The sequence below is a fragment of the Pituophis catenifer genome, unplaced genomic scaffold, assembly GCF_029215685.1.
Source record: "Pituophis catenifer annectens isolate HBS135680 unplaced genomic scaffold, rPitCat1.0.hap2 SCAF_6, whole genome shotgun sequence".
Taxonomy (NCBI): Eukaryota; Metazoa; Chordata; class Lepidosauria; order Squamata; family Colubridae; genus Pituophis; species Pituophis catenifer.
The window spans coordinates 67,983,751-68,004,994 of record NW_027256886.1 but is presented as its reverse complement, the minus strand read 5'-3'; the positions used below and the strand labels follow the sequence as shown (position 1 = coordinate 68,004,994).

Below are 21,244 nucleotides of genomic sequence, written 5' to 3'. Positions count from 1 at the left end.
ACCTAGCCCCATGCTTGGGGGAAGAGCCAAGTATTCACAGCCCTCTGGAAGGTTGAAAGGGTGGACTACTGAGTTGACCACTGAGAAGGCTGGTGTCCAAGGTCCCGTCAGGTGGCAACATTTAAGGAAGGGGACATAAAACATGCCCACCCTACATAATAAAGTAGGACAGATACCATGTTTCCCCAAAACTAAGACCTCTCCAGATAATTAGCCCAATCAGGCTTTTCAGCACATGCGTTAAAATAAGCCCTCCACCAACTACTTACACGCATGCACAGCCGGTCCCGCCATTTCCTCTGGTTGCTTGCCGTGCAACCAAAACAAGTTGATTCGAAGCCAGAGGGGGGGGGGAAGGGGGAAAACACTCCCTTCCCTATTCTTCACTCCGGCCGAACATCTGGCCGCCACTGCCCCGTAGAGCAGGACTCTGCAAGGATGGTTGTGCCGTTGCACGCACAAACAGTAGCACCACCGCAAGCTTCATCATACCGGCACAGCTGGCATCCTGCCGCTCATGGCTGCGCCAGTATGTCAAACCTTGCAGCAGTGCTGCCGTTCGTGCATGCAAGGGCACAAGCCTTGCAGAGTCCTGCTCCACGAGGCGGCAGCGCGATGAGTCTCACAAAGACTCATTTCTGACAGGTGGGGCGAGGGAGAAGCGAGATGCGTGGAGAGAGACATGGCTCTCCTTGCCATCTCTTCTCACTTCCCACTCACCGGGCATGGCAGGGCTCTTGCCCCTTGCTTAGCCACCCGCCTCCTTTAGGGATGCAATTTGGGGGTGGCAAGTGGGGCAGGCAAGAAGCGGGATCCACGTCTTACCTTTCAAGCTCCATGGTATTCCTTGCTGTTGTGTCCAGGGAAACACGTTGTAAAAGAAAACTTCTCACAAGTTCGATTGCCCTTGCACTCACAAACAGCAGCACTGCCGCGAGGTTTGACATACTGGTGCAGCCGTGAGTGGCAGGATGCCAGCTGTGCCAGTATGATAAAGCTTGCGGCAGTGTTGCTGTTCATGCGTACAATGGCACAATAAGCCTTGCAGAGTCCTGCTCCATGAGGCAGTGCCGGTGGCGGGACACGTCAGGGCAGCAGCGGCCAGCTGCTCGGCCGGTGTGAAGAACAGGGAGGGGAGGTGGCAGCGATGACGGAACATCCAGTCCCACATTCGCCGCCTCCTCCACCCCCAAAATAAGACCCCCCCCAATAATAAGGCCAAGCTTTTATTTCGGGTTTCAAAAGAAAATAAGACCCTGTCTTATTTCCGGGGTAACACGTTAGACAGGCAGTCTTGCAAGTAACCTGGCCCTATGCCATGTAAGACTTTTAAAGATGATAACCAGGCACCTTGAACTGCCATTAGAAAGTAGCTAGAAGCAAATGTAGCTCATGCAACAGTGTAGTTACTTGGGTGAATCCTGTTCATGCTGCTACATTCTGACTACCCAAAAATAAGACCCAGCCAGAAAATAAGCTCTAGCATGATTTTTCAGGATGCTTGTAATATAAGCCCTACCCCAAAAATAAACCCTTTACGATCGTTAGCCAGATGGATGCATTTACTGCCATATTTCCCCGAAAATAAGACCTAACCAGAAAATAAGACCTAATGTGTTTTTTGTAGCAAAAATTAATATAAGATCCGGACTTATTTTTGGGGAAACATGGTAGTTGCTGCTTCTGGCTGGTCTTCAAGGGAAGCCCCATGTAGTGTGTATTGTAGTAATCCAAATATTTGTGTGTATATAATCACTTTTAAATGTGGAACATAAAATTTACCTGCTTCTGATTTAGCTGGTCAATTTACAGTAATCAAACTGAGTATATTTGTAGTAGAGATACCGTAATGAAAAGTATAATGTGGAAAGCCTTCTTAATCATTCTAGAACATTTTATCAAACAAATGAATATGTAATGACAAAAAATAAGCTAATTAATCAATGACAGGACAATCATGAGATGTACAGTATATCACAATACACAAGAACCACTGTTTCTCAATGGAAGAAGCAAAAGAAGCAACTTGAAGGGAAGTTTTTGCTCAGAATTTCAACAAAACCAAACACCCCTTTTATGCATAGCTTTATTAGAGAGCTGATTTGGTATAGTGGTTAAAGCACCAAGCTAGAAACCAAGAATTTTAGTCCTACATGAAAGCCTGATGGTGACTTTGGGCCAGTCAGTCTCTCTCAACCCAACTCACCTCACAGGGTCGTTGTTATTGGGAAAGTAAGAGGAAGAAGGAGTATTATGCACATTCAGTTTTGCAGCTACAAAGATTGTTGGTCGTGCAAGCACAAAGATAGCCAGGGAAATGACTGAAGCCTGGGAAAGAGCCCCTTGTCAGTCAACAGGAGTGTTGATTTATCTTCAGCTTATCAGGTACTTAAGAGCCGAGGACTTGGCAGCACAAGGAAACAACAGCCAATTGCCAGCCATCAAATACACCATCAATCAATAGGAAGGCATCACATAAATATGGTGCATAGAATAGCCCAAAGCACACACTCTGGTAGAGAGAATTTCCCTGAGGATGGGCTCAAGCATGAGTCCAAATGCTCAGAAGACTAAACCTCTGGTCCTGGTGACTGTCCCAAATTAGATCTTGAAGTATTATACTGTATATGTTCAGCATCTTGAGTTATTTATAAAAAAATAATACAAGTAGTTGACTTACGACTGTTTGCTAAGCAACCGTTTGAGGTTACAGTAGAACCTCAAAAAGGCCAAGTATCTCTTGTCTTGGAAATGAGCACCATTTCCAAGTGGCCACAATTCATTCTCTCCTAATTTGGCAACCACTTCTGGGGCACAGCCAAGCAGCCTTTGCTGTGTAGGAAGGCAGTGCAGTGCAGTGGCTGCTTCTAGAAGATCCACCATAAAAGTTAAGTGATTGATGGATGACAGGGTAGGGAAGAAGGTGTGGGACGCATTGAGGTGGGAAGCAAGCCATTGGGGTGGGGACTCTGAGGGGCACACGGTGCCTCGAGGAGTGGAGGAGGCCTTGGGAGGCTCAGGTAAGGTGGACCTGGACCTGCACTGTGCTTTCCAGAGCCTTCTCATCCAACGCAACCCATGATCCACTTTAGCATTTGCTATTAACCATATTGCAGAACATATAGAGCAGGGATGTCAAACTCAAGGCCTACAGGCCAGATCTAGCCTGCGGGGTGCTTAGATCTGACCCACGGGGCCGGCTTGGAAATAGCAAAAGGACCGGCCCATGGTGTTTCTAATGAAAACGGCGCAGGGGGCCATGCACAGCTCCCCATCCCCGCTGTTTTCAGCCTGGACGGCCTCCAACATCCTACCAGCCAAAACGGGGCATGGGGGTGTGCATGGCCCCCACACCCTATTTTGGCTGGCAAGGTGCTGCAGGAGGCGTTCGTCCCATCCCCCGCCAGCCCGCAGAGGACAACTACAATGCTGATCCGGCCCTCGAAGAAATCCAGTTTGACATTCCTGATTTAGAGTAACAGTATCAGTAGTAATCATCGAAGCAGAGTTGGAAATTGGGCCTCTGCTCAGAAGTAAACTTCATTCAAAGACTGATTCAAAAATTCAAAACAAGGTTGGCAGAACATTTTGCTACCAAATATCGAAAGTTCACCCACAGCTAACTCAGCAAAAGCAGCAAAATTGGCAGTTGGAAATAAATAACGGTAGCGAATGCAGTTACTAAGATTAGTAAGCAAGTGAGCATGGAAAGTAACAAAAATCTAAACGTACAAAACAATTCATGAAATGGACTTTTATAAATGAGCTTCATTGTTTTCTAATTATCCAATTAATCTGAAAAAAAAAACATGACTTGGGGAGGGTTTTACTATTTCAATTAATTTACTGAACATATTAGATTGAATGTGCTAATTAATGCTCTTAAATCTTTTGAGGGTAATATTGCATGAGTTATTATTCCATGAGCTATTAGCAGAGCAGGATCCTGGAGTTATATGGAAGATCTTTTTTTCTATAGCATAGTGAGGACCTCTCCCACTAATTCTGGAGGGAGAGCTAGAAAGTCTTCTGATGTTGACTTCTGTGGGGGGAGATGGGATTTCTTCCCATTTCAAAAAGTCGAAGTACAAGGAGAGCTCATGGAAATTAAAGTTCTAGAAGGCAAGAATACAAGATACCTGGTTGGAATATAAATGGGCTTCCTGAGAAACCTGCCTTTTTCCCCACCAGTGCCTGGATAAGCTGGATGTCTCTTCCTGCTGTAGAAGGCCCTTCACAACAGAGTGTACCTTCTCTGCTGTCTCTCTTGCTGCTTTTACCCTGTAGAATATCATTCCCTACACCTCCACAATCCCATTAAACTAGCATGCCTGCCTCTCAAAAAGCTTTAGAGACCAAGTTTTCCCCCCAAGAATCGGATCTTATTGTATGGAAATCCTCAATCATCCAGGTCATGGTTGTCCCAAAGGTGCTTTTTCAAAAGGTAACTGGACTTTATTTTTCCTTGAAGATCTTTTGCTTCTCATCCAAAAAGCTTTTTCAGTTCTCTGTCGTCCGTTTGAATTTTTATATTTTATTATGTAGCTTGTATTGATTTTTTCCATTATGGACGATGTATGTTGTCCCAAGTTTTGTGCTGAGGAGGATGACTGTATAAGTTGACTGATTAAACACATACATAGCTTTCTTACCAGGAGATTCTGGTCTGAGACCTTGCAAAACTGTCCCAATTTGGAGGTGGGGTGTAGGCCTAATCCTTGTTGGGAACTATTTTCTTCTGCCAAATAATATTTTGGCTCAAGTCATAAAAATTACCTTAAGGTGTTTTTGTAAAGGAGGAAATTGACAACCATGTAGCAACCTGATGGTCATTTCCTAGGAGAGACAGATGTGTTCGTAATATTTTATGAAAACGCCGAGCTGATTACCTCTCTCTGAAGCTCTGACAGCAAAAACTAAGAACTAGTAAATCATGAAGTGAAGTGTGTGATCAAAATGGCCCCTGATTAACAATGATTGGGAAAATGTGTGTGTGTTTATATTCTCTGGAGAAAATGATATTAAGAAGCAAAAATAAAACAAACTGCATTTGTAAGGCTTCCCAATGAAAAATTTACCATGAGCAGCATGCAGATTAAAAACATTTTCAATACCTAAATACGGTTAACAGAAATGAACACAATAAATCCCAGGAGGAAACAAACATGCCCAACTGAACAAATATTGCATACCGATGTACACACCAAAATTTATCTCAGAGCTTGGGGAGAAAACCATGTTTTCAGAAATCATTTAAAGGCTTACAGAATCAGGCCAGCCTGAACCTTGGGAGAAATCCAAAGGGCAGGAGCCACAACAGAGAAGATATGCCTCCTAGGTTCATCAGATGTCATTACTTTATTGGAGATAAAGGCAGTGGTGGGCTTCAAATAATTTAACAACCGGTTCTCTGCCCTACTGATTTCTTCCAACAACCAGTTTGCCAAACTGGTCAGAAAGTTAACAACCGGTTCTCCCGAAGTGGTGCAAACTGGCTGAATCCCACCACTGGATAAAGGGATAAATCTGTAGCCACTAGAGGCCAATCAATAAATTTCCATCAAGCAATGCTAACTCTTAATTTTATTGGATCTTTGGCAATTAATAAAGAGAGCTGAAAACTTAGAGATGAGTTTATAGAAAATGGGGTGAAGTATGGAATGGAAGTATTTGGTTGCCTTGTAAAGAGACAGCAATAAGCTGTTAATGTTGAATATACTTTTGAGGAGTGAAGGAGAAGTTTCCTATATTTTCTTTTTGTTCCCCCTTTTTTGTTAAGGAGGGGATTCTTCACGTTCTAAATATTTCATTTTTTAAATGTATTTTTGTAGTAGGTTTTTGCCTTATAATCCTTCATAAAATTATACAAAAAGCAATGTTAACTCTTAGTGGCTACATAGATAGATCTTCTCCAGGATGATCTGTCTCCAAACTGTCCCTTCAGGTCTTCCAAAGGTTTATCCCTTATCACTATACAGGTAGTCCTTGACTTACAACCACAATTGAGCCCAAAGGTATGGTGGCTCAGACAGTTGTTGAATGAGTTTTGCCCAATTTTACAATCATAAATTCTTACCATAATTGTTAAGTGAATCACTGCAGTTGTTAAGTTAGTAACATGACTGTTAAGTGAATTTAGTTTCCCCATTGACTCTGCTTGTCAAATCACAAAAGGTAATCATGTGACTCCCCAGGACACTGCAACCATCAAAAATACATGCCAGTTACCAAGTGTCTGATTTTTGATCACATGACCACAGAGATATCGCAATGGTTATTAAGTGTGAAAAATTATCATAAATCACTTTTTTCAGTGCCATTGCAGGGGTGAAATGCTCCTGATTTGGCCGATCGGTAGCAATGACGGCTGGTGGTTCAGAGAACCGGTAGTAATAGCAGCTTGAGCTCCGCCCACCTGCCCAGTCATCATTAAAACCAGTAAGTAACCTGGTTTTTACCCTCTGCACATACGCAGAAGGGTTTGCGCATGTGCAGAGGGTCGGCGAGCACACGTTGACGCGTGGCGCATGCACTTCCAAACCAGTAAGGAGGGTAAGTAGATTTCACCCCTGTGCCATTGTAATAGTCACTAAATGAATAGTTGTTAAGTTGAGGACTATCTATAGTCTATGCACTTTGCTTAATTTGAAGCCTGGTTATTTGTGCCTCGAGTGAAAACTCTGTATTGCTTTGATTAGTTTGTTTTCTTGTCTATATCACTAGAATTCTTAGGAATTTCTCCAACATCAATGTTTAAAAGTGTAATTACTCTTTCTACTGAAGGCCACAAATACAATGCAAATCGTCACAGTAATAATGTACTTTTATTCCAGACAGATAAGCGAATGTATTTTAATGTATTGAAAGTTTCAAGGTAAAGAAATCAAATATCTATTCCAAACAATCCAATTTACTAGAGGATATTTACTCAGTAAAACTATATTCTCCCTTAATGGCCCCTGTAGAATGTGATAGCAGAACAAAAAATAGAGATTAATACAGTAAATAATACTGTGTTTATAATTTTAATACAACCAATCATTGGCTAATTTCGATGTGGCTTTTTAACAGTGGACAAAAAAAATGACATGTCTGACATTTTAAATAAATTAAAAGTGTAGCATAACAAGACTTCCAATGTGTGTATTTATTTACCATAAAAATTACTGTTCTTCAGAGTTGATTTCTCGCAAATGAAGATGAAGTAAGCCTATTTCTGGATTGTTACAGTATATGATAGTAACTTTTTTCTTTTTTTTTCTTTTGCAATAAAAAAGTTTTACAGAGACAGCAGTTTGAATATGCAATCCAGGGGTATTATGTCCACTGGAGAAAGATCATTCAATGTCACAACATGTTTAAATACCTCATCCAGAAGCATCCATTACAAGTTGCAATGACATCAAAAGGAAGACAGATGGGTCATGAAGTCACTGTACCAATGAAGAGCTTATGCAATGACATGATGCATTTGCATAAGTTGCATAATTTGTGTGATATCATCACACACGTGTCATTTACTGCCCTTCCAGACAACTCTGACCTCTTTTATTCAATAATCACATGTGTTCGGCTAAGGGAACCAGAAATAAGGATTTTCAAACTACAGTGAATAAGTACTGAATTTTCACAAGATGTAAATATAAGAAAAATTGAGGTATTCTCTTTCTTTTCAGTAGATTTGATGACACATCTAAAAGTACTATTTACTACTGCTGACATGAACAGCTAAACAAAGTAGTTACTTTATGAAGGAGATGAACATAGTTTAATAGAATGAAGGCAGCAAGATTCATTATTTTAGTGTTCACACTAAATGCCAGCTTTGCAGTTTCATTTGAAACCAACAGCGATCATGAAACGTCATGAAAGATTTAAAAAAAATCTCCTAGAGCGATTACTAAACGAATCATTATCACACTAGATCAGTAAACCCCAGAAGAAAATAACAACAATAATAATACCAGTATCTTATAATTTAGGTCCTTTTTCTAGTCGGTGCCTGTTTTTTAGACACAATCCATAAAAATTGGCCACACCGCACATTTCATTTATCTTAAAAATGTTGTATCCCCATAAAAATGCCTGGTACAAAGTCTGAAGTTAACGTCCATCCCTAAATTTAAAAGATCAGCTAAAATAAGTTTAAATTATTACAGTATTTACAAATCCAGCAGGTAGGACAGCCATCATGGCTTCTTTCCCATCTTCCTAGCAGCTGTCATCCTTCAAGCAGCTTTGACGGTTCCCTCGGCTTCTAGAAGCTTCCTCATTTATCATCAGTCATTTTGAGCAGTTCTAGAAGAGCCCCCACAGCACCAAAATAACCCTTCAAAATGATTGAAAAGGAGGAGTTAGCAAAAACAAATCCAAACTAAATTATTGCAATATTTAACAAATTTAACACTGGGAGTATTTTTTTTTAAGGCTGTAAAACAAAATACAGAAAATCACAGAGAAAAGTATTAGCATTAGCTAATTTCTATACATCCAGCTGTTTAGTAAATATTAGATGTGACAAATAGGTATACAGAACCCAAAGGGGTTATTCTTAAAAAAAATAATCCCCTCTTATTTTTAACCAAAATCTTAGTTGATTCATTAAAAGATTTCAGTACTCATGTTTTTTAGCAAATTTGCTGCCGGTGACCATTATACACTCAACCCGAAACAGCAACACAACCTTGTTTCCAAGTTTAAAATGTAGCAAATGATAATTTTCTCCAGAATAATTCAAGCAGGAAAAAAAAAGTGTGTGTGGTAAAGCTAAAATTCCCCATATACCCTAGGGCTGTGCAAAATCATTCAGAAGGTCATTCTGTGGGTCTGCTGAGGAGCTCAGTATCAAAACAGTGCATCCCCTCAAGGGCTTAGCAAGGCTATTGCATACTGAGCTTGCACAAAACACACTTCTGCCAAGACGGCTACACAATGTCATCTGTGCATGATTCTGCAGAGTTCTAGTACAAACAAGCTGCTGCTATCTATGCGGTACAGGATACATCAATAATTAGTCTGGTAAGGACTTCTAATAGAATTCAGTTACTGATTTATTTCTGAAATTTGTTGGCCACCCATCTTATGTCAATGTAACTCTGGGCAGCTTACAATTTTAAACAAGGGGAAGGCAGAAAATTACCAATACAATCCTACCCATCCACTCAGAAATCCCACAGAATGAAAAGGGACTTGTTTTAAAACAAACAGATTAATTGCAGCCTCCTTACTGCTTTCTGATAGGAGTTTGTTTCTATAGTCTCTACTGGGTCAAATACTCCTTCATCAGCAGAAGGACCCAATGAGATGAAGCCTGATGTTCTTTCTTGTCTAATATTCCTAGATGCCCTCACAACTTTACTAAAACAGATGCCTTATTCAGATATTGCCTTATACAACAGACATTGATTTGTTTTTCCATTCACGATTTAAAGCAGGGCTGGGGAACGATGGCCCTTTTATGACTTGTGGACTTCAATTCCCAGAATTCCTGAGCCAGCATGGCTGGCTGGATCAGGAATTCTGGGAGTTGAAGTCCACATCATAAAGAGGCCATTGTTCCCCACCTCTGATTTAGAGTGAAAATGACCAATAATGATAGTTATGACAGGAATTCATTGATGTTGTAAGCAGCCCAGAGTTGCCTTGCAGTGAGATAGGAGGCAAAAAAACTTCATAAATAAATAAATAAATTCATTACTATATTAACAAATATAATGCTTTCTTTTTTTAATGATTTTTACCTCATGTTCCAAAAAGAGAGCTTTGAGTTGTCCCTTTGACCAATAGTCCATGGCATAAGCTAGTACCTTCATGGCAACCATGTTGATTCTCAGGAAGTTGCCTACAAACACCACTCGATCAATATTCTGTAAAATTTAAGTAAATTAAGTGAATTACGTGCAATGAAAAGTATCTTATTTTCAACCTTATACATTGGAAAATGTTCAACAGTGCTTAAAGTTGCAATATTCCTTTGGTGTTTTGGACAGTAAGACCTCAGACGGACAACCCAAAATGGATGAACTTAGTTATATAACACAATTGATCCTAAATAATATTTTTCTGCAAACCAAGCAACAACAAAAAGAAATGTATACAGTTACAATATTTTTCTTTTTCAGATTTATTGAAGACTCATTCTATTCACTGACACGTTGCAAATACATTTGTTTGTTTGTTACATACTTCTTTTTTAAAAAAAAATATCAGAGAAAATAATCTCTAGCATATCAATGAACAGCATTTCTTTCTAAAGAACCATACATGGGGTGATTATTTTTTCATTGATAAATGTTCTGCTATAGGTTCTCTGGAAAGGATTCTGGCCGTGTATATCCAGGAAGCACTTAATTTTCATCCCTAAATATAGTGGGTCATGTAAATAATATGTAATTTAGCACATTCTAGAGAAATGTTTATTTCTCTAGAACAAACAAATAAAAATAAAACAACTATTTTTTTAGTCATATCTGTGCTGATGTACTGTAGCTGAAATGGGAGAAGGAGTTAAGAATCTGGGTAGTCCGGTCTCCATGAAGGGGGGAGTCAGTAAAGGAGACATGACTCCTTCTCCCCCAAATCCCTTGGGTCGTTATCTGGTTGTTTTCAACAGAGTGCATTTAGTCCAGTGAGACTCTTTTAAATAGGCAAGTAGCAATAAATACTCTTCTCTGCTCAGTTTGCTGTGTCTATTTCTTGCACCTGACAGCTAAAGCACTGAAGTAATGTATTTTCCCAAGTATTAAAGAAATGTTATAAACATCGTGTAAAGGTCTAAATTTACCAAACCACAGAATCTTCGTGCAATTCATTGAAACTGTCTAGAGATAATTTTGTTCTCATCATGGAACATTAAAGTTAATTTTGTTGCTGGCAGGGGTGCTAATCGCTGAAACGACCAGAAAATGCCTGACAGTAAAGAAGGAAAGGAACATCCAGGCATTTACTAGAATTTCAATATACTACCACTATCACCACCACAAATACACATAACACTTATGATAGCCTTCCTCTCTCTATGTGTCTTCCAGATTTCAAGACTCCCCATTATCCATATTCTCTGCAATTGTCCATTAGAATTGAGGAATTCTGAAAGGGGCACAGGTTGGAGTAGACTGCCTAGAAATTAGTTCCATCCAGTAGTGGGTTTCAATTTTCTTCGCTACCGGTTCACTATTGGGAGTGTGCGGCGCTTCTGCGCATGCGCAAAACATTTTTGATGATGATGTCCGGGCGGGTGGGCGGAGCCTCCCACTGCCGCCACTACTGGTTCGCCCAAACTGGGGTGAACCAGTAGCAACCCACCACTGGTTCCATTGCTACCCATGGCAAGGATATGAATTTGTACACCATAAAGCAAAGGGGAAAAAAAGACAGCCAAGTCCACATTCTGGCTCTCAGAAAGAGCACTAACGACCGGATGATTGTAAGGAAAATAAATCCTTCCACCCTGCACCATTTAGTCAGAACTGAAGAAGCTTCTTGGATAAGAAGCAAAATGTCTTCAAGGAAAAACAAAGTCCAGTTGCCTTTTGAAAAAGCACCTTTTGGGATCATCACTATTTACTTTTGTGTATTTTACTCATCAAAAATATATTTATTCGCTTCTGCTTCTATAATAAGCTATTCTGAAATTCACCAACATTTGAAAGAGCTACCAACTGCAGTGAAATCCTTATTTTGATAATACAGTTTCACCTTTAAAGAAGGAAAAATTAATTATCACTCAAGCTCGTAGCTAAACAAGCATCAGTTCTTTTAGTAATTACTGCAAGTTATTTTTGCTCTGAAATGTTGGAGGTGCTAACATGATAAAGCTTAGTGTTAATCATGCATATTTTAAGGTTGTCTTTCTTGTCAACCAAGTGGGCCATTGTGATCCAGTTTAATTTAGCCCTGGTTTAAATTTTTAATTACTATAAAAACAGAAAAAATACTGTTTTAGATTTCTTTAAAAGGGCGTTGTCTTACCTGAACGCCCCTTCTGATTGCGGTGGGGCCAGCGGTCAGGAATGGTCTGATTGGGACCAGACACATTAATTTGAGCTGCCCAAATTTCAACCGCTGTTCTCTATTCTTGAGACAACAAAAGGGAAAGAGAATTTCTATCTAGCTCCCACAATCTTGGTAGAGCTCTCCAGCGTGAAGGGTCTAGTGCCCGAGCCCGCTGAAGGCCGAGAGAAGCCTGCAACCAGCGATGGGAGGCTTCCAATGGCATCCGGCTATCCCCAGTGGTCTCGGGCGTGAGCCCTTCACACTGAACACGAGGGGGGGAGGCTCAACCAGAGGCTGGGAGCCCCCAGCCCCCCTGTCGCCGCAAGCGGCCTTCAGCGGGCTCGGGCACTAGATCCTTCACGCTGGAGAGCTCTATCAAGATTGTGGGAGCTAGATGGAAATTCTCTTTCCCTTTTGTTGTTTGAAGAATAGAGAACAGTGGTTGAAATTTGGCCAGCTCAAATTAATGTGTCTGGTCCCAATCAGACCATTCCTGACCGCTGGCCCCACACTCAATGAGAATAAGAATGTTATTACTAATATTTCTGAACATTTTAATATCATATGTTAAGAAATCAGTCACCATTTTTGGTCTAATGAGTCTAATGAGATATTTCTATGTGGATTCATTATTTGGATGCACTAGAAAAACATGCAAGACAGTGCCTTTGACTTCAGACCACAGTTGACGTTTCTTGAACTGAAGTAACTATAGAATTAAGATGCTCACAATTTAGGTTCTCACAATTTTCACAGTTATGGACTCCAACTATGTATTGTAAGGCATAAGCTTAATTTAGATTTCTCCCAATATTTTTGGAAAATCAGTGCTCAAGCCACGTGCTCATTTGCACTCTCCTCCATTATTTTATACAGTCTCACTTTAACCACCAAATCAAATCAATCACAGACCATTGTAAGAACAAGCTACTGTCTGCCACAACTGCAAAATCAGCAAAATTCCATCTGTCCTACAAAACCAGAAACTATTCTTTGAAAAGGCTCCCAATTTGCTAACCTGAGTATTATATTAAACTTGTTCATGTATTATTATGCAAGCAGATGCAAATTGTTAGACCAGAACTCAAAGGCCAAAATTCAAAAGATTGTATTAAATGAGCAAAAAATCTCATGAATTCTAGACTTTTGCAAACATTTGCTGGGATTCACAGATCACCAGAACGCATATCTAAAAATTGCAGTCAATTTCTGCTGTCGGACAAGAAATTAGATAGTAACAGAAATAAATAATTTGTTTGAAATATAAAGAATCCCATTCACATATGTTCTTGTAAGCCTTCATTAACAATAATCAACTTTCAAAGCTAAAGAATTCTCCCTATGTCTCTTTATATTTATAAAGCTGCGTTGCTATTGCAGTTAACTCTCTATGCTTTGATAGCCCTGTACAATGCTGCTTGAACTCCATGCCACAAGGCAACACTGTAAAGAAGCTGAAAGCAAAGAGGAAGTTCAGGACCACTTATTATTGCAGAGGCTTCCACTGATATTCCTATGTAAAATATTCAGGAATATTAAATTATGGTCACCAATACATAGAAGCAACTGAAACAGGTCCTCGGTTTGATATACTAATATCTTACACTTGCATTTCACCTAACCTATTCAGACATTGAACTATTTGACAATATGCCATTGTTTTCCTTCTTCTTGTCATATATTCTCTTACTATCTTTGACCTGAAACATGGCATAGAGAGGCAATATATTGAACCTGCATGCTGACAGGTTTTACCAGTGAGCGGTAAGATAAGTTGAAATTGTAGAAAGTATCTATTTTAGGTTTAACAGTCACTGTCTGGGATAGGTTATGCCAAGCCCATTTCCTTGAAGAACTATTGGTCTTTATAGCTGAAACCCCCCACATCCAAGTTCAACATTCTAGCAACGATACCACTTATAACAGATGCTAGTGATATCTCTGAGGAGAAAACCAGGCTCCAATTTCTTCTCTCCTGCACATATCATCAGGCTCCTGGGGACAAGCTCCCTCTAGGCACCAGGAGCAGGGAAAAACCTGTTTTGAGCTAGTCCTCAATGAAGAAGATCTGAGGACTTGGAAGGATGGAAAGCAGCCTCAGATGATGAAGGTTCCCAACCTTTTAAGTACTCTGATATAGTCATGATCAAATCAGATTATATCACTCGCATAAACAGGTATTCTTCTAGCTTTACCTTTAAAAGATTGTGTACTTTTTCTTTGCTATGGCTAAAATACAAACTGAAAGATATATAGCTCTTGCTAATTGTTGTTATGCCACTAAAACAAAGTTTCCAAAATGTAGATTGGAAATAATTCAGACCATTGGACCAAACAACATATGCAAATCATACTGAATATGTTGCCTCAATAATGACCCAACACTACCATTAAATTAATAGGGTCCATATGCTTTTAGTATAAATATTGGAGGCTTCAAATTAAACATCACATCTGAAAAGTAAATCTTGAGCAAAGCCAGAATCCCACTTACAGGCTCAAAGAAGTCTCAGAAATAGTGATCCTTCTACTTAGGTGAAGTTCTTAACAATTTAGGAAGAGATAGCTTTTATAGATAGACACACTATCTATAAAAAATTATCATTTTAGTCTTTTTAAAAAAGAAAAACAGTAGAGCCTGTTCATATCATGGAATAATATACTTTAAAACAGGGGTATCCAGCCTTGGCAACTTTAAGGTTTGTGAACTTCAACTCTCAAGTATTCCTCAGTCAGACATGCTGACTGAAGAATTCTGGGAGTTGAAGTCCATAAGTCTTAAAGTTGCCAAGGTGTGATACCCCTGCTTTAAAGGACTGTTCAATATTTTCATTGGTAGGAGAAGGTATATAAACCAATAACCCCAATCTTCTTAGTAACCTCAAAACAGGTTGCTATTAAAATGATCTCACCTCCTTCAAGGCGCACATCCGAGCAATGGAGCCAATGTTATTGGTGATGGTGACTAATGTTGCTCTTGCCAGATCCTCTTTGCTGATTGTCTCTCGCTTTTCTTTGCTCATCATGTTGCCGAAACTGTGTGATAATACTAGAGGATGTGATCTTTCTTATATTTTTCAGAAAGGCCAAGGTTTCTAAAAATATGTTTTAAAGAATTTGTCTGGGATATACAGAGTCATTCATTCAGGAAGCAAAACACACGCTCACGTACAAATATAGAGAACTGATCAATTCCAATTATAGCTAATCCTACCATTAAATATAACTTTATCAAGCATATAAAAGTTACCATAGAAGAATCAACATTGCTTTTATAAAACTGAATCCTGGCTCGCTAACCTTCTAGCATTCTCAGAGAGGAACTTTTAAAAAGGATATTGTAAAACAATCGAGAATACAGAAAAGTCAAAAGGATCTAGGATTTAAAAAGCATAAAATAAGGAATGCTTACAACATTGGGGGGGGGGGGTTCAGTTTAAGAAAAAAAGTTATTCAACAGAGGACCAAGACAGAAAGAAAGCAACATGGGAAATATTCTCAGAATAGAGAACTTGGGGCCATCTAGGTTGTGATTTTTTAACAGTATTACTTTACACGGTGCGTTGTCCAGTTTTGAAATGTACTATTGCAAGATACAATGATGGCCACTAATCTGACTGGTTTCTAAAGGGAATTGGATTAACTTTTGTAGGATATAGCCCTTGGTCACAATTATCTTGCTTTTATTCTTTTAAAACCAACAGGGCCATTGTACTAGGTGAGCCTTGGCTCTGATCCAGTATATTTCTTATGAACAAATGTGGGTGAAATCTGTTTATTCCAGCCCTCTCAGATAAAGCTAAGATATGTTGAGTTTACTGTACACAGATTGGGTTTCTAAATCACATAACAGTAATCATGATTCAGCTGTAGGGGGAGTGATAAATAAATAAGTCTGGAAAGTGGGTGTACCAGACCTACAGTAACTCATTCTTGCATGATTGGCAATTAATTTGAGCAATAGCATTGATAAATTGAATTGTGCATAATACAATTTACTAGGTATTTTCAAGATGCTGGTTGATTTTCTAATTTCATTTTACAATGTGAAAATCCATTATATTTATCAATCCTGATGACAGAAGTTAATTAGCTGTAGACCATCTAGGGCAGGCTTGTCAAACTAGCAGCCCGCGGACCGGATACAGCCCATGGAGGCCACGCGCACCTCGGCTCCGCAAAGGCAAAAAAGTCACGATACGTCATGATCTGGTCTGCGACACAGTCCAGTTTGACACCCCTGATCTAAATGCTTGCTTGTAACTTCTAGAGCATGCTGAAAAATCTAGCATTTTACTGGAGGTTTAGAATGCACAATTGAAGCATTGAAAAATTATCCCCCAATCCACAAATCCCATCTTTCCTCTTCATGTGGCCTTGCCCACTTTGTCATCATCTTGTTATTCACCTCAACCTTCACTGTCAAACCTGACAATCATGGAATGGATGGGGATGGTAGTTAGGGTAGAATGAAGCAATATGCTACTGTTGAACAATACACGTATAAATAGAAGTCACAGAATTTGTGTTGTGATTTGTCCATGCGTACCTTGATGCAACAGCAGATCCTTGAAGACCAAACCGTTCATAATCTCCTCCATAAATATCCTTCACCAGCTTATCAACATTGGTGCTGTCTCCTTTAGCTGCCATTTCTAGAGCTTCCTCAAAGGTTTCACAGCCAGTCAGCAAACAACACAGACCCAGGAATGTACCACCACCAAGACTAGAAAGCAAAAAATATCATTTCATATGCTTGACAAGAGTTGGGGTTTCTCTGTTCCTATTATTCCAACAATCCTTCAAGCGGAAAGAGAGAACTGAATGTTATATATTTTGGGAGGGACTATTCCTTAAGTCTAAAGAAGTGAAAACAGCCTTTTTTAGGCATACAATTAAACCCAGAGCAGTAAATTTGATCTCTAGTTTGGACCAACTAGTCCAAACTCCTGTCAGTTTGATCAGTATTTCCTATGGAAAAGATTGTGGGTAATCTGGAACATCTAAAAAACTCCAGACTAGATTAGCATTAGATGAGAAAAACCAAAGCAAGCTTGACCATTTCTTTTGCAGAACCATTAAAAGGTGGAATACATCCACTTCCTATTTGAAAACTAATCAAAATTGGTTTTTATATTTTTCTACTTGCATGCCTCAGTTTGAAGTTCAGATCACACAAGAAGTTCTAATCACTTTCTAATTCATAGTAGAACTTTTCAATCTCTTCTTGGAGGTCATATATATAGAACTCATTTAGTGATCACAATTGGGTCACTAAATGGAACATTACAATTTTACTTCAGCTTTCCTTTGAAAGCTGAAGTAAAATTCTAATGCGCCACAGTGGCGCAGTGGTTAGAGTGCAGTACTGCAGGCTATTTCTGCTGCCTGCCCGCTGCCTGCAACTTGGCAGTTCAAATCTCATCAGGCTCAGGGTTGACTCAGCCTTCCATCCCTCTGAGGTGGCTAAGATGAGGACCCAAATTGTTGGGGGCAATATGCTGACTCTGTAAACCGCTTAGAGAGGGCTGTAAAGCACTGTAAAGCGGTATATAAGTCTAAATGCTATTGCTATTGCTTTACATTAGAGAACTGAGAAAGTCCTAAATGTGAGAACTGGTCACAAAGTTACTTTTTCAGCACTGGTATACAGTGGTGCCTTGATACTTAACTGCTTTGAAACTCATCGAATTTGGTACTCAACGCATTTTGACACAAAAATTTCATCCTACTACTCATCGTTTGTGTGGTACTCAACATACAAGCTAGAACTTGTCGGTGTTGGCTTCTTTCTGACTCACTACATTATTCCTTATGGGAAAAAAATGATTGGTACTCATCGTGCCTCCCGGAACCAAAAACGATTTTTGATTTTGGTTCCTGGATGAACGCTGAATACTAAACATCATGCCTCCCAGAACTAATTAACGATGAGAACTGAGGTACCACTGTATGGCTTACTACTACTAATTCCTCAGTGTTAAAACCATGATTTAGAATATAGACACCCATGTCCTGCATGCAGTCCCCAATACTATCTATCTATCCATCTATCTATCTATCTATCTATCTATCTATCTATCTATCTATCTATCTAAAAAAATCCTAATAGAAACTGGGATGCTAAGAGGAAAGCTTTGAAGAAAGGAAAAGAGCAATGCAGTCCATCCAATTTGTGTGATACAGGCTAATAACAACTAACAGCAAACTGAATTTGGCACTGCAAACATAATTAAAATCACCCATCTGGATTTAAGATTACATATGAAAAAATATTATTTTTTACTATTATTCCAACGAAGGATTACAATAAACAGGTAAAAGGGTATAGAGCATCATAAAAGTTGGGAAGTTGGACAACTGTGTCTGATGGAATCTTTTTTTTAGATTAGTCTGAATACTGATACTACTTATAATTTTACAGGCTTTGAATAAAAATAATTTAAAATAAAATTATTTGGCTCTTAGCCATTTGATTCTGTTCCCTATCAACCTCATCATCTAATTTTAAAAAATCTTTATTTTTACTTGTTTTATAAAGCACCTACTCGGAATACACAAGACTAGGGAAGGTAACCAGTTTGAAATTTGGGGAGAATATATTTTTTCAGGGACTGAGTATGAAACTATAACAAGTTGTTGATTTCAATGATTTTTGGAATTTTTTTTGGGGGGGGGATATTTCTCTAAAGGCTTTGCTTAATTATATTAGCTAACAGTTCTGGGGTCTTAACCCAAATAGCTGATTCCATCTATCCCACAAAAGTACATTTTCTTTAATATCCATGTATGGTTTTTTTTTTCTTTTTGCACTTTCTTTTATTATAGGTTGCTCAGAGTGATGGTATTAGTGAGATGGGTTGCACACAGATTCAATAAATAAATAAAAAAATAATAAATATGAATATTGTTGTTCACCGTGCCAAAGCCACACCCAAAATGCAAATCTTAGATTCAGCTACTGTGTTGTGGGATCCCAATTCCCACATCTAGAATGAGCTGAGAGAGGTTTCATCAGGAAAAAGTTCTTTTAAGAAGGTAGTATATTCACCTGGTCCCCGTAACTCTCTTATAGTTGTCTTTGGAATACACTGCTAAAATGCTGACTCCAGAGCCTATGTTAACTAGCAACATAGGAAAGGGGTTATCAAGGCAGTAAGGCTTTTTCTGACACCGCTCAGGGTCTGAGGGGTTTTCAAAATAATAGCATTCGGGCTGGCCGTTGAAGCCGATAGAATCCACATACAGAAGACCTTGGATCAGGCAATCCAACTCATCTAGCTTATGAAGCTGGAGATCAGCAATCTGGAAGAGAAGTTAATAAATGAACATTCGTCAACGCAGCAGAAAAATCCGCAGAAAGTTGAAAACATAATAGGGTCGAAGACTTTGTACTATTTGAATTACCCAATAGATCAACACATCGAGTACTAAATAATTATTTACACAGGAAGTGTCAAGCCAAGTATGCTGTCTGCCTGACAACAAGTATGTGTTTACCTTGTCAGGATGTGCTAACTTTCTGAGAATTAGGAGAAAAGGTTTCTGTGGTATTATTTTTTGACGAGGTCTCACTATTCAGGTCACAGTAGAAAAAAAAACTGAAGATGTTTTGAAAGAAGGATCATACAGATAGTCCTCGACTTACGACCACAATTGAGTCCAGAATTTATTTTGCTAACTGAGAAATTTGTGAAGTGAGTTTTGTCCCATTTTATGCCTTTTCTTGCCATATTTGTTAGATGAATCACTGACGTTCTTAAATTTGTAACATCGTTGTTAAGTGAATCTGGCTTCCCCATTAACTTGTGGCCTGGTGGCGCAGCTGGCTAGTAGCCTGTTATTAACATTCAGCTGCCTGCAATTACTGCAAGTTCGAATCTCCCAAGGCTCAAGGTTGACTCAGCCTTCCATCCTTTCTAAGGTAGGTAAATTGAGGACCCAGTTTGTAGGGGCAATAAGCTGACTTTGCATAAATATACAAAAGTATGAAGGCTATTGCTTAACGCATTGTAAGCCGCCCTGAGTCTCCGGAGAAGGGTGGCATATAAATCAAAATAAATAAATAAATAAATAAATAAATAAATAAATAAAAACTTTGCTTGTCAGAAAGTCACAAAAATTGGTCACGTCATCCTGGGGCATTGCAACCGTCATAAATGTGAATCAGTTGTCAAGCATCTGAATGTAAATCACATGACCATGGGGATGCTGCAATAGTCATAAGTGTGAAAAATGGTCATAAGTCACTGTTTTCAGTGCTGTTGTAATTTCAGTCACTAAATGAACTGTTGTAAATCAAGGACTACCTGTACTCTTCTTTTTCAACTTTTAACTGTGATCAATAATTTCAAAAAAACTTACACGACATGTTTTGCAAGTAGTGATGAGGTTTATTTTTTTTTTAAAAAAAGGTGCGTATTATAGAAAAATCCTCAAATCATTTCTTATTTATTTATTTATTTATTTATTTATTTATTTATTTATTTATTTATTGGTTCGATTTATATGCCGCCCTTCTCTGGAGACTCAGGGCGGCTTACAATGCGTTAAGCAATAGCCTTCATACTTTTGTATATACCTGCTTAGTAGGGCTTTCGCCCCCCCCACCAAGAGGTGTTCTTTTTTATACAAAGTCAGCTTATTGCCCCCACAATCCAGGTCCTCATTTTACCTACCTCGAAAGGATGGAAGGCTGAGTCAACCTTGAGCCTGGTGAGACTTGAATTTGCAGTGATTGCAGGCAGCTGGTGTTACTTATCAGCACTTTAGTCTGCTGAGCCACCAAGACTCTTTTCTTAGAAATGCCATGTTTCTAACACAGGTCATTAGGTAAATGGTTAAAAACTTGACTATATAACCCAGGGGTCAGCAACCCACGACTCTGCTGCAGTCCCTGTCGCCGGTCAGCTCCACAATTGGTAGGGCTTTCGGTTAGGACAGGTACAGGAAAAAGGATGCCGTGCTAGGAGGAGACTCTATGGTGGGGGAACCGGACGGACTTCCAGTCAGCTCCAGAATTGAATGGGGGCCTTCTAGTTAGGACCTTTGTGGCTCTTTGAGTGTTTAAGGTTGCCGACCCCTAATATAACCCATTGACCAGATATTGAATTTAGCATATAAAAGAATTAGAAATCTTTTCGATTTTACAGCCCTTAAAAAATTATAATCAAAATTTGGGGGAAAAAATAGTTTCATTTGATGAAATCACGCTGGAGGATTATAATAGAGCTTCCTGAAATTTTGTTAG

At 39.2% G+C, this 21,244-nt stretch overlaps 1 protein-coding gene across 1 annotated transcript in view; it reads right to left on the bottom strand.

The window, feature by feature from the left end:
• Positions 1-7,953: 7,953 nt before the first annotated feature.
• Positions 7,954-21,244, bottom strand: part of PANK1 (pantothenate kinase 1) — a 34,466-nt gene continuing 21,175 nt past the window's right edge. The window contains exons 3-7 of the mRNA XM_070945301.1: positions 19,046-19,299; positions 16,544-16,720; positions 14,907-15,030; positions 9,741-9,866; positions 7,954-8,329 (exon numbers count right to left, since the gene is read on the bottom strand). Of these exons, the coding sequence (XP_070801402.1) occupies positions 8,270-8,329; positions 9,741-9,866; positions 14,907-15,030; positions 16,544-16,720; positions 19,046-19,299 (741 nt within the window). The 3' untranslated portion in view covers positions 7,954-8,269. The remainder of the gene's footprint in view (positions 8,330-9,740; positions 9,867-14,906; positions 15,031-16,543; positions 16,721-19,045; positions 19,300-21,244) is intronic.